This window comes from Felis catus, chromosome F1 (assembly GCF_018350175.1).
Source record: "Felis catus isolate Fca126 chromosome F1, F.catus_Fca126_mat1.0, whole genome shotgun sequence".
Classification (NCBI taxonomy): Eukaryota; Metazoa; Chordata; class Mammalia; order Carnivora; family Felidae; genus Felis; species Felis catus.
Genome location: NC_058384.1, coordinates 44,768,978 through 44,786,301, shown reverse-complemented (window position 1 = coordinate 44,786,301; position 17,324 = coordinate 44,768,978). Strand labels below are relative to the sequence as shown.

At 36.8% G+C, this 17,324-nt stretch overlaps 1 protein-coding gene across 1 annotated transcript in view; it reads left to right on the top strand.

The window, feature by feature from the left end:
* The window catches only part of LOC102900754, a 160,140-nt gene that overhangs the window by 43,195 nt on the left and 99,621 nt on the right, over positions 1-17,324 (top strand). Inside the window, exon 7 of the mRNA XM_045048630.1 lies at positions 5,905-6,075. Coding sequence (XP_044904565.1) covers positions 5,905-6,075 — 171 coding nt within the window. The remainder of the gene's footprint in view (positions 1-5,904; positions 6,076-17,324) is intronic.

The window sequence follows — 17,324 nt, the reverse complement described above, 5'->3', positions numbered from 1 at the left end:
ACCCCCTGAAAGAAATTTGGGGTTGAGTCCACAAGTAGCTCCTTGGAAAATATATCCCCCTACAACTGAGTGACCTCCACTTTCAGGCATTGTTAAGAAAATATTTTACAAAGAGGTTAGTGATGAGAAGACAGTGATCACCCACATTAGATCTGTGATCAGCTGATCGTGTGTGGAGTCCAGCTGTTTGGCTTCATGGCATTTGTGGTTCCTACTCAAAGAAAGTGGGTGCACAAGTCCTCTGGCATTAACTTCTGCCATATGTTTTACTTCCAGAGCCTGACTTAAATATTTAGAGAGCTAAATTATCCATCCAATCGTCAAAATATAACTTATAAACCACTTACTTTGTATCAGGCCCTTTGTCCTGTATAAACATTAGAATAAATCACTCCACATTTCAGTGAACATTAGAATAAATCATCATTCCAGGTTTCAATGAAATTTACTTCCAAGTAAGACGTCAGGATCTGAATTCAGTTTTACTTTGACATAGGACTCAGGATAGCCTGACTGTTCCATAGAAGTTGTCTAGTTAGTTCTTTTTCTTGGTCACATAGCTACCTGCTTAAAGCTGTTGTTGAGCACATATTTGTTTTAATGTGGGAAATCTGTTTTTCCCATATGTGTTGCTACAATTCCTAGGCTTACTTGAAACTTGACCCATCTACACCAAACACATGCGCGCATGCACACACACACACACACACACACACACACACACACACTAAAGATCCCACATTTGTAAAACATTTTCTTTTTAGAATTTGTTTTTCATTTTCTTAGTCAATTGTATAACTCAAAATCTCAAGACAGGATGCCTTATAATCCTCCTTTCTTTGGGGAGAGAGATGCCACTAAGATTGGATACTCTCTTTCACAAAACAGTTTACTAATGATCAAGTTAAATAAAGAATGGTTCACCCCAAATTAAATAAGCATGCACTCTCTGCTACAACAGTGGTTCATTAACTGGATACGGAGAAGTCTTTTATTAAAAGGAACTCCAGGGGCACCTGGTTGGCTCAGTCAGTTAAGGATACCATTCTTAATTTCAGCTCAGGTCATGATCTCACAGTTTGGTTCTAGAGTTTGAGCACTGCATCAGGCTCTTCACTGACACCATGGAGCCTGCTTGGGATTCTCTCCCTCCCTCTCTCTCTGCCACGCCCTCGTGCGTGCACTCCCTCTCTCTCAAAATAAATAAATAAACATTTAAAAATAAGTTTAAAAGTAAAAGGTACTCTACATTGTATCTTAGCTAGTATATCACAAATGCTTCTCCTTATTTTCCTAAGACAATAGAAGGATCTACCTGCTGGTAATGATGAATTCCAAATCTATAGATCTTGCTTTCTCCAAATCTATAATAAATTTGGAACTAAAATAAAATTAAAATAAAATAACCTGGGATAAAATACTTAAAATTTCTTCCATCTGGTTTATGATTTTATGTGTCAGGTTTTTTTTTTTTAATGTTATTTACTTAGAGAGAGAGAGAGAGAGAGAGAGAGAGAGAGAGAGAGCGCATGACTGGGAGTAGGGGCAGAGAGAAAGAAAAGAGAGAATCCCCAGCAGGCTTCACACTGTCAGCATGGAGCCCACTGTGGGGCTCAATCTCACGAACCATGAGATCATGACCTGAGCTGAAATAAAGTGTTGAACACTTAACTGACTGAGCCACCCAGGCGCCCTTCAGGGGTTCTGTTTGAAGGTGATTTGTCAAAACTTTGGTCTCTTTGTCTAATAGGAACCAGTCTCTGACAGCAAATCATTTATAGGAATAATTAAAAGTACCAAGACCTGCTAAATAAAAGCCACCTTTGCTCCAAATCCATCTGTTCTCTGTACAAGTCAGATTTTCTGATGATGAACAACATAGAGTGCTAGCATTAAATTCTTGTTCTTATTTCAAATGCTTACTGGTGGTATCTAACAGTAGGAAAAAATGTGACCCCACACATGCAGACATTCTCCAGTACTGTTTTGGATAAAGGTACTTGCCCTGGCAATGTTTTACTAGCATCATTTATTTTAATAGAAATTATGAAAGTAGGGAATTACAATTTATTAAGTGATTTATGTCCACTGCTCAAGAGTAATCACCTGAAGATCTTATTTCTTAATTATTTAACAAAATCCTCCCAATATTTTTTGTTGGCCTCTTAATAAAACTCTTGTTTTTTATATCTTGTAGCTTTTGAATTCAAAATTAAGTTAAGCCACAGTATGAAGTAAAATCAGGATATAATAAACTGCACTGCAATGTCTATGAAAATATGATAGAGCAGAATAAAGTGAGGAGAAAAAATAAAAGTAAAAAAGCACATTTAAGGCTCATCTGAGGGTAGTGTAAATTAAAATCAGGCACTGTAGAGATATTATACTTAAAATTTGTGTTAGGTACTCACATATTTAATTCTCTCTACTATAATCATTGCTAAAAAGTATATTATCATGTTTGGAATAGAGACTTATTAAAGCTTGTTCTGGAGGAATGAAGTACAAATTTAAGACCAATTAAGACTTTGATAATACCTCTAGGAGTTGGATGTACACAGTGGAAGCATGGTATGAAGAGTAGGAGGTATATAAGCAATAATTATAAGATTATAGAATGTGTTGTGTGAATGAATATTGAAATGAAGGGGAAGAACGTAGGTAGTATAAATTTCCAGGCTCCTGTCATGAGGTTTTTGTGTCACAAACTAAAATGTTGAACACAGGAGGAAAGCATATATTGAGAAAAAGTTGATTTAGTTTGGCATGTAGTTAGTTGGACATGCCTTTGAATTATTCACATGGACCTGTCTAATGTGAAGCTTCCGTTGGATATATGGATTTGGATCTCACTGAAGAGTTATTAGCGTAATGATGATAGCTTTTTATCATTGAAGTGTCTTGATTCACAGAGAGATTGTAAAGAAGCAAACAACAAAATCAAGGACAAATACTCATGTAGAAACAACTGTAAAGCATAGCTATTCATTCATACAATACTTGTTGGGTCTTCAGGCAAGATATTTCTGAGGTGGTGATAAGAGTCAGCAGGAAGATCTAGAGGAGCATCACTCAAGAAATAAGGAATAAAAAGTGCAAATGATATGAATAAGCCTGGCATGTATGAACACCAGACAGAAGGCTATTGTGTTGGTAGTATAGAGAGTAAGTGGGACCTTGGTAGGAGATGAGATCTGAGAAGTAGACAGGGCCTAAAATTAAGTAGAGCAGAGGAAGGAGGGCAACTAGAAATAAAAGAAAATAATACCGTTCAGACAAAATTAAAGAGTAGTAGGAACACATAAGAATGTAAGGCATTGGAGAATGTCGAGAAGTCAGTGATCAACAGTGTCAAATATTACAGAGGGTTTTTATCTATTTCAGTTCAATAAATAATTAAGGAGCCCATGGTCTATAGTACCAGGCACTGCGATATGTGCAATACAGAATTTTTGCATTTGGAAATTAGAGGACATTGGTGACTTTTGTCTGAGTACCACCAGCCTGTTGGGGATGTCAGAAGCCAGAGATAGCAGTAGATTGAAGAATAAATGGGAGGTTGAAAACTTGATATACTCATTGTAAGATGATATTTGAAGGATCTTTGTTGTGAAGGAGAGGAGAAGGTAGTACATCAACTACCTTGAACAAAGGGTTGAGAGAAGGAGTTTAAAATTAGAGAAGCTTGCATATCCATTTAAGAGAGAATCGTAGACAAAAAGAGAGAGGGAAGGAATAAACAATGGTTTATTCTGTGGGAGATGCTCTACAGGAGATTAAAGTTTTGAAAAGCTAACATGAATATGAAAAAAATACCTTATCATCAGAGTAAGGGAAAGGCTAAAGTTTAAAACAGATATAGCCAAAGTTAAAAGCATGTTATAAAGAAATCTAGGGAACCCACAGTTTGTGGTCTGAATTGTTTTTTGTGAATGCAAGAATTTATTTGTCAATGAAGGAGCTATTGTGTTAGATGGCTTTTGAAGGAAATAAGGAATCATGAGTCACTTACTTTGGGAAATGGAATAGGAAGTAATTTGGGAGACTATAAATGATTTTCTGGCAATGCTGAATGTCAACATGGCACCAATATAAATGGTTATATAACATTTCAACAATAGTTTAAAGCTATGATATTTTATTAGAAAAGGAGTATTGCCAAATCAAAACCACAGTGAGATACCACCTCACACCTGTCAGAATGGCTAACATAAACAACTCAGGCGACAACAGATGTTGGCCAGGATGTGGAGAGAGAGGATCTCTTTTGCACTGCTGGTGGGAATGCAAACTGGTGCAGCCACTCTGGGAAACAATATGGAGGTTCCTCAAAAAATTAAAAATAGAACTACCCTACAACCCAGCAATTGCACTACTAGGTATTTTATCCAAGGGATACATGTATGCTGTTGTGAAGGGACACATGCACCCCAATAGCAGCACTATCAACAATAGCCAAAGTATGGAAAGAGCCCAAATGTCCATCGATGGATGAATGGATAAAGATGTGGTATATGTATACAATGGAATATTACTCTGCAATCAAAAAGAATGAAATCTTACCATTTGCAACTACGTAGATGGAACTAGAGGGTATTATGCTAAGCAAAATTAGTCACTCAGAGAAAGACAAATATCGTATGACTTCACTCATGTAAGGACTTTAAGACACAGAACAGATGAACACAAGGGAAGGGAAGCAAAAATAATATAAAAACAAGGAGGGGAACAAAACTTAAGAGACTCTTAAATATGGAGAACAGAGGGTTACTGGAGGGGTTGTGGGAGGGGGAATGGGCTAAATGGGTAAGGGGCATTAAGGAATCTACTCCTGAAATCATTGTTGCACTATGTGCTAACTAATTTGGATGTAAAGTAAAAAATAAAATTTAAATTTAAAAAAAGAAAAAGAAAAGGAGTATTGCAAACTGATCCATTGGTGAGGTACAGAAAAGTTGATGGAAAGAACTGAGAAAGAGCTTTATGAATTAAGATAAAGTAGGTCATGGGAGAGCACATTATAGTTTGAAAATCAAATCCAGGCTGTGCCCTTTGTGTAAACAAAGTTTTATTGGAATACAGCCATGTTCATTTGTCTACGTATCTTTTAGGACTATGTTCATGCTGAGTAGTTGGGACAGAGACCTTTTATCTTTACATAAAATAGGTTTTCTCCAAACCCTGGACTAGGTTATTCTATTACAGTAAGAAAAATGTATCCCAAGATTGCAATAGCCTAATAAATTAAAGTTTATTTCCTATTTATGCTCACTTCCAATGTAGGTCTGAAGGGACTCTGCTCATTATATTAGCTGTAAGAATCAAGGGATATAGACATCACCTCTCCATGACTTTCCTTCATCCCTGCAGCTGTGGAAATAAGAACATAAAAATTCATACAATGGCTTTTAAAATTTCCTCCCTAAAGGGAAACATGTTAGTTTACATTCATTTCCTTGTCCTATGCAAATCACAGGGCCATGTCTCCTTCAAATGTGCAGGGATATGCACTCCTATTAAGTATCTGGAAGGAAGAGACTCAGGCCATTTGTAAATAGTCCCTATGAGAACCACAGATGCCAAGGAAGTTGAAGAATAGTTGGAAAGAAGAGTTAAAGTGATTTGTCGTGAGTTTATTGCCACATGTGGAATATTATGATGTATGTTATGGCTTTAGGGAAAGAGGATTCAAGAGTCCAGGGGTGCACAAATACAGCAGATAAGAGATAGAGTACTGGGACATGAGTGATATGGTGGGAAGGATATAAGACTATCCTCATTTTAATCCTAATTTTTGCTGTGGTAGGGACAAAAAAAATAATATCCTCTTTCTATATTTTTATGTACTTGATTATTTTAATGGGTAGTGGTTTCAACATTATCCACATGTCCTTTTTTCTCCAGAATTCTTATGTCCTTCTCCTAATATTCAAAATGGTGACTACACGCCCCAAAGCATCAGATACAGAAGTGGAGATGAAATCACATATAATTGTAAACCTGGCTTTTATCCTTCAAACCGAGAAAAAATGGCAACATGTACTAAAACTGTCTGGGTACCTCAGCCAAGATGTGGTAAGTTCCCTACATATCTTGACCTACTTCTTAATTCTGAAATTACTGTCTCTTAAACGACAGCAACAAAAATGGGGACACAATAAATCCAAATCTTTGCCTTACTGTGTGTGTAAAGCAGGGGCTACAGAGACATTCCTTTCAAAGTAGACAATTTTAAGCATGGTCTAAATCACATTTTTGAAAATTAAAAACTATTTTATGCTATTTGATGTTTAATATATGTGTATGAATATAAGTTTCTCTAACTAATGTAATTCTAATATCTGAACTAAACCATTTTGTTTGTATTTTCCTGCCTGTGATGGTGACCAGATTTTCATGTGTTTGTTAGCCATATGGATGTCTTCTTTGGAAAAATGTCTTTTCATGTCTTCTGCCCACTTCCTAACTGGATTATTTGGTTTTTGTGCATTAAGTTTGGTAATTTCTTTATCGATTTTTTCCAAAGAAAAGATCCAGATGGCTAACAGACATAGGAAAGGTTAGATGTTCAACATTACTGATCATCAGAGAAATACAAGTCAAAACTATGGTAAGGTGTCACCTCTCGCTTGTCAGAATGGCTAAAACTAACAACATGGGAAACAACAGATGTTGGTGAGGCTGTGGAGAAAGGGTAACCCTCTTCTGTTGCTGGTGGGAATGCAAACTGGTACAGCCATTCTGGAAAACAATATAAAAGTTCCTCAAAAAGTTAAAAATAGAGCTACCCCACGGTGTAGCAATTGCACTACTAGGTATTTGCCCAAAGGATAAAAAAAATACTGATTCGAAGGGATACATGCACCCTAATTTTTAGAGCAGCATTATCAACAATTACCAAAGTATGAAAGGAGCCCAAATGTCCCTCAACTGTTGAATGAATAATGAACATGTCATATATATTTACAGTGGAATATTACCCAGCCACCAAAAGGAATGAACTCTTGCCATTTGCAATGACATAGATGGAGCTAGGATGTATTATGTTAAGTGAAATAAGTCAGTCAGAGAAAGACAAATACCATAATTTCACTCATATGTGGAATTTAAGAAATGAAACAGATGAACATGGGAGGGAAATAGAGAAAGGCAAACCAAGAAACAGACTCTTAACTATAGAGAAAAAACTGAGGGTTGCTGAAGGGGAGGTAGGTGGGTGGGGGGTATAGTTAAATAAGTGATGGATATTGAAGACAGCACATGTTGTGATGAGCATTGGGTGTTGTATGTAAGTGAGGAATCACTAAATTCTACTCCTGAAACTAATATTACACTATGTGTGAACAAACTGGAATTTAAATTAAAACTTGAAACAAGTAAACAAATAAGTAAATAAATTAATAAATTTTAGGTTCACAGCCAAATTGACAGGATGGTACAGAAACTTGCTATATACTCACTGCTGCCACACATGCATCCCTTCCCTATTTATCAACACCCCCCCAAATGGTATGTTTTCACATTGATGAAACTGCATTCATCCATCATAATTACCCAAAGTCAGTAGTATACCTTAGAGTTGACTCCTGATGTACATTCTATAGGTTTAGACAAATGTCCCTCTTTATGGTATCATACAGACCTTTTCACTGCCCTAAAAATCCTCTGTGCTCCACCTATTGATTCCTCCCCTTGCTCAGTCTCTGAAAACAGAATGTCATATACTGGGTCTCATTTCAGATTTTTTTTATACTGAGAAATATGCATTTATGATTCCTCCAAGTCTTTTCATGATATGAGAGGTCATTTCTTCTGGCTCTAAATGATACTCCATTGCCTGGGTATATCACGGTTTCTTCATTAGATTCGTATACTGGTGGACATCTTGGTTGTTTCTATGTTTTACCAATTATGAGTAAAGCTGGCATAATCAAATAAATAATAAATAAATAAAACATTTGGCAAGGCTAGTGTCATTGAACACCTAATATATTAGTTCTTTATTTCTGTGTAACAGATTTCCCCCAAAACATATTGGCTTCAAACAACACACCTTTATCTTCTCAGAGTTTCTATGGGTCAGGAATTTGGGAGTGGCTTAGCTAGCTAGTTCTGAGCCAGGCACTTCTTGTGTTGCAGTCAGGATGTTGACCTAGGCTGCAGTCACCTGATGGCTTGGTGGGGCCGGAGGATCTGCCTCCAAGACGGCTGACTCATAAGGCTTTTGGCAGGAAGCTTCAGTAACTTACCACATGGGAATCTCCATAGGCTTCACGAATGGCAGCTAACTTTCTCCAGAGCTCATGATCTGACAGAGAGAGCGGCAGAAGCTTCCATACCATTTACAAACTAGTCACACACTGTCACTTTAGCCATATCTAGACTTTAGAAGTGGGTCTCTAAGTCCTGCATACTCAAAGGGAGGAGAATTAGGCTCCTCTTTTTGAAGGGAGAAAAAGACACTGTAGAATTTTCCAAAACCATCCATGTAACAAAATTCCATTCAATTCAACAGAGTACTGTCTTTTTTCCTGGGGGATGTTTCCTCTACTCTTTTCCAGGTACTTTTTGTCTCTATACTTCTATCCCTTTCCTTTACATACCACATTTGGTTGTACAGGTGTACTGCACTTACACTGGATAATATATGAATACATTATGATACAAAAAGTAGGTCAGTGGCCTCCATATTAATTCTAGGGATAACTCCAAAATGAATTTTCAAATCAAAAGACCCTTAAAGAAGACCCTATCATCAACATGAACAGACCTTGATGTGTAAAACAATTATAATAAAAATACTGAATGATTGAATGATTGAGATATAATCGACATATAACATTATATTAGTTTCAAATGTGCAACATGATTTGATACTTTTATATATTGTGGAATGACTTCAAGCACAATTGTAGTTAAATCTATCACCACATCGTTAACATGTTTTTTCTTGTGGAAGCACCTTTAAGATCTACTCTCTTAGCAACTTTCAAATATACAAAGCAGTATTAATAACTGCAGTCACCATGCTGTCTGTACCTTACATCCCCATCATTTTATTATTTTATTACTGGTAGTTTGTACCTTTCGACCTCCCTTGACCCATTTCTCCTGCCCTTCAGGCCCTGCCTCTGGCAACCCCCACTCTGTTCTCTTTATCTAAGAGTTTGGTATTTTTAGATTCCAAATATAGCTCATGTAGTATTTGTCTTTCTCTGTCTGATTTATTTCACTTAGCATGGTGCCCTCCAAGTCCATCCATGTCCTCACAAATGGCAACATTTCCTTCTTTTATTGGCTAAATAATAATCCTAGTTTCTTATGCACTCATCCAGTAATGGACACTAAGATTGCTTCCACAGTTTGACTATTGTAATAATGCTGCAGTGAATATGGGGCACATATGTCCTTTTCAGTTAGTGTTTTCCTTTCCTTCAGATAAATACCCAGAAGTGGAATTGTTGGATCATGTGGTACTTCTGTTAATTATTTGAGAAACCTCCATGCCGTTTTCATAGTGGCTGCACCAATCTACATTCCCATTAACAGGGCAGAAATGCTCCCTTTTCTCCATATCCTCACTAACATTTTTTTTTCCTTTTGATGAAGCCATGTAAACAAGTATCAAGTAATATCTTATTGTGGTTTTGATTTTCATTTCTCTGATGATAAGTTAAGTTGAGCATCTTTTCATGTGCCTTTTGGTCATCTGTGTTTCTTCTCTAGAAACAATGTCTGTCCAGACCGTCTGCCCATGTGTTATTCAGATTGGGCTTTTAGTTATTGTTGTTACTGAATTATATGAGTTTTTAAAATATATTTTGGATGTTTCCCCTTATCAGACATATGATTTGCAAATATTTCCTCCTACTCATTAGGCTACTCATCAGTTTGTGGATGGTTTCCTTTATTGTGCAGAAGTAGTTGGTTTAATACAGTCCCACTTGTTTGGTTTTGCCTGGGTTGCCTTTGCTTTTGGTGTGAATTCTACAAAATAATTGCCAAGATCAATGTCAAGGAACTTATCCCCTATGTTTTCTTCCAGGAGTTTTATGTTTTCAGGTCTTTCGTCCATTTTGTGTTAGTTTTCGTGTATGTTGTAGATAGTGTTCCAGATTCATTCTTTTGTATGTGGCTGTCCAGTTTCCACAACACCACTTATTGAAGAGACTGTCCTCTCCTCACTGCATATTCTTGGCTTCTTTGTCATAAACTATCTGGCCTTAAATGTATGAGTTTATTTCTAGGCTCTCTGTTCTGTTCTGTTGAGCTGTGTGTCATCTTGAATGCTAATACTGTACTGTTTTGATTACTCTAATTCTGTAATATAGTTTGAAACCTCAAAGCATGATGCCTCTAGCTTTGTTCTTGTTTCTCAGGATTCCTTTGACGATTTGGATTCTTTTGTGATTACATATAAATTTTAGGATTGTTTGTTCTATTTCTGTGAAAAATGCCTTCAGAATTTTGATACGAATTGCATTGAATCTCTAGATTACTTTAGGTGGTATGAACATTTTAACAGTAACTCTTCCAATTCATGAACATGGACTATCTTTCATTTATTTGTGTCTTTGATTTATTCTTCATTTTCTAGTGTTTTCAGGGTACAAACCTTTCACCTTCTTGGATAGATTTATTCCTAGACATTTTATTTGTTTTGATGCTATTGTAAAGGGGATTATTTTCTTAATTTCTTTTTTTATAGTTTATTATTAGTGTATAGAAACACACCAGATTTTTGTGCATTGATTTTGTATCCTGAAACTTTACTGATTTCATTTATTTTTTTTGTTTTTTTTTTTAATATATGAAGTTTATTGTCAAATTGGTTTCCATACAACACCCAGTGCTCATCCCAAAAGGTGCCCTCCTCAATACCCATTACCCACCCTCCCCTCCCTCCCACCCCCAATCAACCCTCAGTTTGTTCTCAGTTTTTAAGAGTCTCTTATGCTTTGGCTCTCTTCCACTTTAACCTCTTTTTTTTTCCTTCCCCTCCCCCATGGGTTTCTCTTAAGCTTCTCAGGATCCACATAAGAGTGAAACCATAAGATATCTGTCTTTCTCTGTATGACTTATTTCACTTAGCATAACACTCTCCAGTTCCATCCACGTTGCTACAAAGGGCCATATTTCATTCTTTCTCATTGCCACGTAATATTCCATTGTGTATATAAACCACAATTTCTTTATCCATTCATCAGTTGATGGACATTTAGGCTCTTTCCATAATTTGGCTATTGTTGAGAGTGCTGCTATAAACATTGGGGTACAAGTGCACCTATGCATCAGTACTCCTGTATCCCTTGGGTAAATTCCTAGCAGTGCTACTGCTGGGTCATAGGGTAGGTCTATTTTTAATTTTTTGAGGGACCTCCACACTGTTTTCCAGAGTGGCTGCACCAATTTGCATTCCCACCAACAGTGCAAGAGGGTTCCCGTTTCTCCACATCCTCTCCAGCATCTATAGTCTCCTGATTTGTTCATTTTGGCCACTCTGACAGGCGTGAGGTGATATCTGAGTGTGGTTTTGATTTGTATTTCCCTGATGAGGAGCGACATTGAGTATCTTTTCATGTGCCTGTTGGCCATCTGGATGTCTTCTTGAGAGAAGTGTCTATTCATGTTTTCTGCCCATTTCTTCACTGGGTTATTTGTTTTTCAGGTGTGGAGTTTGGTGAGCTCTTTATAGATTTTGGATACTAGCCTTTGTCCGATATGTCATTTAAAAATATCTTTTCCCATTCCCGTTGGTTGCCCTTTAGTTTTGTTGGTTGTTTCCTTTGCTATGCAGAAGCTTTTTATCTTCATGAGGTCCCAGTAATTCATTTTGGCTTTTAATTCCCTTGCCTTTGGGGATGTGTCGAGTAAGAGATTGCTACGGCTGAGGTCAGAGAGGTCTTTTCCTGCTTTCTCCTCTAGGGTTTTGATGGTTTCCTGTCTCACATTCAGGTCCTTTATCCATTTTGAGTTTATTTTTGTGAATGGTGTGAGAAAGTGGTCTAGTTTCAACCTTCTGCATGTTGCCGTCCAGTTCTCCCAGCACCATTTGTTAAAGAGACTGTCTTTTTTCCATTGGATATTCTTTCCTGCTTTGTTAAAGATTAGTTGGCCATAGGTTCGTGGGTCTAGTTCTGGGGTTTCTATTCTATTCCATTGGTCTATGTATCTGTTTTTGTGCCAATACCATGCTGTCTTGATGATTATAGCTTTGTAGTAGAGCCTAAAGTCTGGGATTGTGATGCCTCCTGCTTTGGTCTTCTTCTTCAAAATTCCTTTGGCTATTCGGGGCCTTTTGTGGTTCCATATGAATTTTAGAATTGCTTGTTCTAGTTTTGAGAAGAATGCTTGTGCAATTTTGATTGTGATTGCATTGAATGTGTAGATAGCTTTGGGTAGTATTGACATTTTGACAATATTTATTCTTCCAATCCATGAGCATGGAGTGTTTTTCCATTTCTTTATATCCTCTTCAATTTCCTTCATAAGCTTTCTATAGTTTTCAGCATACAGATCTTTTACATCTTTGATTAGATTTATTCCTAGGTATTTTATGCTTCTTGGTGCAATTGTCAATGGGATCAGTTTCTTTATTTGTCTTTCTGTTGCTTCATTATTAGTGTATAAGAATGCAACTGATTTCTGTACATTGATTTTTTATCCTGCAACTTTGCTGAATTCCTGTATCAGTTCTAGCAGACTTCTGGTGGAGTTTATCGGATTTTCCATGTAATATCATGTCATCTACAAAAAGTGAAAGCTTAACTTCATCTTTGCCAATTTTGATGCCTTTGATTTCCTTTTGTTGTCTGATTGCTGATGCTAGAACTTCCAGTACTATGTTAAACAATAGCGGTGAAAGTGGACATCCCGTCATGTTCCTGATCTCAGGGAAAAAGCTGTCAGTTTTTCCCCATTGAGGATGATGTTAGCTGTGGGCTTTTCATAAATGGCTTTTAAGATCTTTAAGTATGTTCCTTCTATCCTGACTTTCTCGAGGGTTTTTATTAAGAAAGGTTGCTGAATTTTGTCAAAGGCCTTTTCTGTATCGATTGACAGGATCATATGATTCTTTTCTTTTATTAATGTGATGTATCACATTGATTGATTTGCGAATGTTGAACCAGCCCTGCATCCCAGGAATGAATCCCACTTGATCATGGTGAATAATTCTTTTTATATGCCGTTGAATTCGATTTGCTAGTATCTTATTGAGAATTTTTGCATCCATATTAATCAGGGATATTGGCTGTAGTTCTCTTTTTTTTACTGGGTCTCTGTCTGGTTTAGGAATCAAAGTAATACTGGCTTCATAGAATGAGTCTGGAAGTTTTCCTACCCTTTCTATTTTTTGGAATAGCTTGAGAAGGATAGGTATTATCTCTGCTTTAAACGTCTGGTAGAACTCCCCTGGGAAGCCATCTGGTCCTGGACTCTTATTTGTTGGGAGATTTTTGATGACTGATTCAATTTCTTCACTGGTTATAGGTCTGTTCAAGCTTTCTATTTCCTCCTGATTGAGTTTTGGAAGCGTGTGGGTGTTCAGGAATTTGTCCATTTCTTCCAGGTTGTCCAGTTTGTTGGCATATAATTTTTCATAGTATTCCCTGATAATTGTTTGTATCTCTGAGGGATTGGTTGTAATAATTCCATTTTCATTCATGATTTTATCTATTTGGGTCATCTCCCTTTTCTTTTTGAGAAGCCTGGCTAGAGCTTTGTCAATTTTGTTTATTTTTTCAAAAAACCAACTCTTGGTTTCGTTGATCTGCTCTACAGTTTTTTTAGATTCTGTATTGTTTATTTCTGCTCTGATCTTTATTATTTCTCTTCTTCTGCTGGGTTTAGGCTGCCTTTGCTGTTCTGCTTCTAGTTCCTTTAGGTGTGCTGTTAGATTTTGTATTTGGGATTTTTCTTGTTTCTTGAGATAGGCCTGGATTGCGATGTATTTTCCTCTCAGGACTGCCTTCGCTGCGTCCCAAAGCGTTTGGATTGTTGTATTTTCATTTTCATTTGTTTGCATATATTTTTTAATTTCTTCTCTAATTGCCTGGTTGACCCACTCATTCGTTAGTAGGGTGTTCTTTAACCTCCATGCTTTTGGAGGTTTTCCAGACTTTTTCCTGTGGTTGATTTCCAAGCTTCATAGCATTGTGGTCTGAAAGTATGCATGGTATAATTTCAATTCTTGTATACTCGTGAAGGGCTGTTTTGTGACCCAGTATGTGATCTATCTTGGAGAATGTTCCATGTGCACTCGAGAAGAAAGTATATTCTGTTGCTTTGGGATGTAGAGTTCTAAATATATCTGTCAAGTCCATCTGATCCAATGTCTCATTCAGGGCCCTTGTTTCTTTATTGACCGTGTGTCTAGATGATCTATCCATTTCTGTAAGTGGGGTGTTAAAGTCCCCTGCAACTATCACATTCTTATCAATAAGGTTGCTTATGTTTGTGAGTAATTGTTTTATATATTTGAGGTCTCCGGTATTCGGCACATAGACATTTATAATTGTTAGCTCTTCCTGATGTATAGACCCTGTGATTATTATGTAATGCCCTTCTTCATCTCTTGTTACAGCCTTTAATTTAAAGTCTAGTTTGTCTGATATAAGTATGGCTACTCCAGCTTTCTTTTGACTTCCAGTGGCATGATAAATAGTTCTCCATCCCCTCACTCTCAACCTGAAGGGGTCCTGAGGTCTAAAATGAGTCTCTTGTAGACAGAATTTTATCAAATGCTTTCTGTGCATTATAGAGATGATCATATAATTTTTATCCTTCATTTTATTAATGTGTTGTATCATAATGATTTGTGGATGTTGCAGTATCCTTGTATCCCTGGGATGAGTCCTACTCTCTTTTTTCTTGGTGAATCTAAAGGTTTGTCAATTTTGTTTATCTTTTCAAAATTATGCTTTTAGATTTATTTATCTTTCTTATTGATATTTCTATTAATATTTTCTATTTTAAGCCTTTATTTCAGTTATTTCCATTCAATCTTTGTCATTTACTACCTTCTATTAACTTTAGGCTTTGTTCTTCATTTCCTAGCTAGTCTAACATGTCACAATGTTATTGAGTACATTTACATTTAAAGTAATTATTGCTAGGAGTGTACTTATTGCCGTTTTGTTGGTTGTTTTCCCAATGTTTTGTAATTCCTTTTGTCCTTTCTTCTTTCGCTCTATTCCTTCATGATTTGATTATTTTCTGCAGAGTATGCCTAGATTCCTTTGTCTTTAATTTTTGTGCATTTCCAAAAGTTTTTCCTTTGTGGTTACCACAAGGATTCCATAAAACAACTTATAACAGTCTACTTTAACCTGAAAAGAACTTAACTTTGATTGTATTCTAAATACAATCTTTTCACTCCCCCCATGTTTATATTTTTGATGTCACAATTTCCATGTTTTGTGGATTCTTTCTTTCTTTCTTTCTTTTTTAAAATTTGTTTATGTCTATTTATTTATTTTGAGAGAGAGAGAGAGAGAGAGAGAACATGAGTGGTTTAGGGGCAGAGAGAGAGGGAGACACAGAATCTGAAGCAGGCTCCAGGCTCCGAGCTGTCAGCACAGAGCCCACTGTGGGACTCAAACCCACAAACCGTGAGATTGTGACCCGAGCTGAAGTTGGACGCTTATCCAACTGAGCCACCCAGGTGCCCCGTGGATTCTTTAATAAATTATTGTAGTCATACTTATTTTTACTTCTGTTGCCTCTTTGACCTTGTTACTAACTTTATAATTGACTTTACAACATTAGATTATTTTGAATTTTACTATATATTTACCTTTATCAATGATATTTATACTTTATATGTTTGCCTGTTACTAATTAGCACCCTTTACCTCAACTTAAAGAGTTCCCATTAACAGTTCTTGTAATGCTGGTCTAGTGGTGATTAACTTCTTTGGCTTTTGCTTGTCTGGAAAACTTTGTATCTCTCTATGCACCAAGTTGTTTTTCTCTTGCTGCTTTTTAGATTCTCTCCCTGTCTTTTAACTTTTGACATTTTAACTATAATGTGCATTGGTGTGGGTTTCTTTGCGTTCATCTTATTTGCAACCTGTAGACTTCCTGAATCTGTATGTCTAGTTCTTCCCCCAGGATAGGGAAATATTCAGTCATTATTTCTTCAGAGAAGATTTCTGCTCCTTTTTCTCTTCTTCTGGACATCCTATAGGGTACATGTTTGTCTGCTGAGGGTGTCCCGTCAGGCGCCATCATACTCTTTTTAATTCTTCTTTCTTTGTGCTGCTTTGATTGGGTGAATTCCCCCAGCCTGTCTTTAAGTTTACTGATCCTTTCTTCTACCTCCTCTAGTCTGCTGTTGAAACTCTTTATTGTATTTTTCAGTACAATTATTGTATTCCTCAGCTCTAAGACTTCTACTTGGTACTTTCTTATATTATCTATCTCCATTGAAATTCTCCCTGTGCTCATTTGTTCTTCTCCCAAGCTTAGTGAGCATATTTACAACCATTATTTTGAACTCTTTATCAGGTAAAGAATTTATTTTCAAGTCATTAAAATCTTTTTCTGAGGTTTTATCTTGTTCTTTCATTTTTAATATATTCCTCAGTTTCTTAATTTTCCTTGCCCCTCTGTGTTGGTTTCTGTACATTAGAAAAAGCAATCACCTCTGTTAGTCTTGAAGGAATGGGCTTACTTAGGAGATAATCATTACTGTTCAACCCTAGCCTGGTTCGTGTCTTGTGCTTGTCTAATCAGTCAGCTTTATTTTTATTAATTCCCAGTAGTTGAGTGTGTCAAGACCTGTCCATGTCCCAAAGGGGAGGATCTCAGTCAGCACCTAGATTCAGGCTGATTGGAAGACTGGCCCACAAGCAGCAATGTTTAAAGTATGCAAATATACCTCTTTCAAGAGAAGACTGGGTTGTGTCTGTTCCTTCTATACTGACCAATGGAGTGTTAGCCACTTAAGAACTGTTTTTTGGGGCACCTGGCTGGCTCAGTTGGTTGAACATCTGACTTCAGCTCAAGTCATTGCATCAAAGCTTCATGTCGAGCTCTGTGCTGACAGTGCAGAGCCTGCTTGGGATTCTCTCTCTTTCACCTTCTCTGTGCCCCTCCTCCACTCATGCTTTCTCTCTCTCTCAAAAATAAATAAACTTAAAAAAAAAGAAACATTTCTTTATCTGTCATCATCTCTTCGAACTCATGAATACAAGCTCTGCTGGCCATAAGAGGCAGGAAATCAAGGGGAAATACCTGGGCATCAAACACAAATACCAGGGCATCAGATGCAAAAACTGGGCAAGAGATGTGTGTATAAGCTCTCTTCTAGCAGATACCAG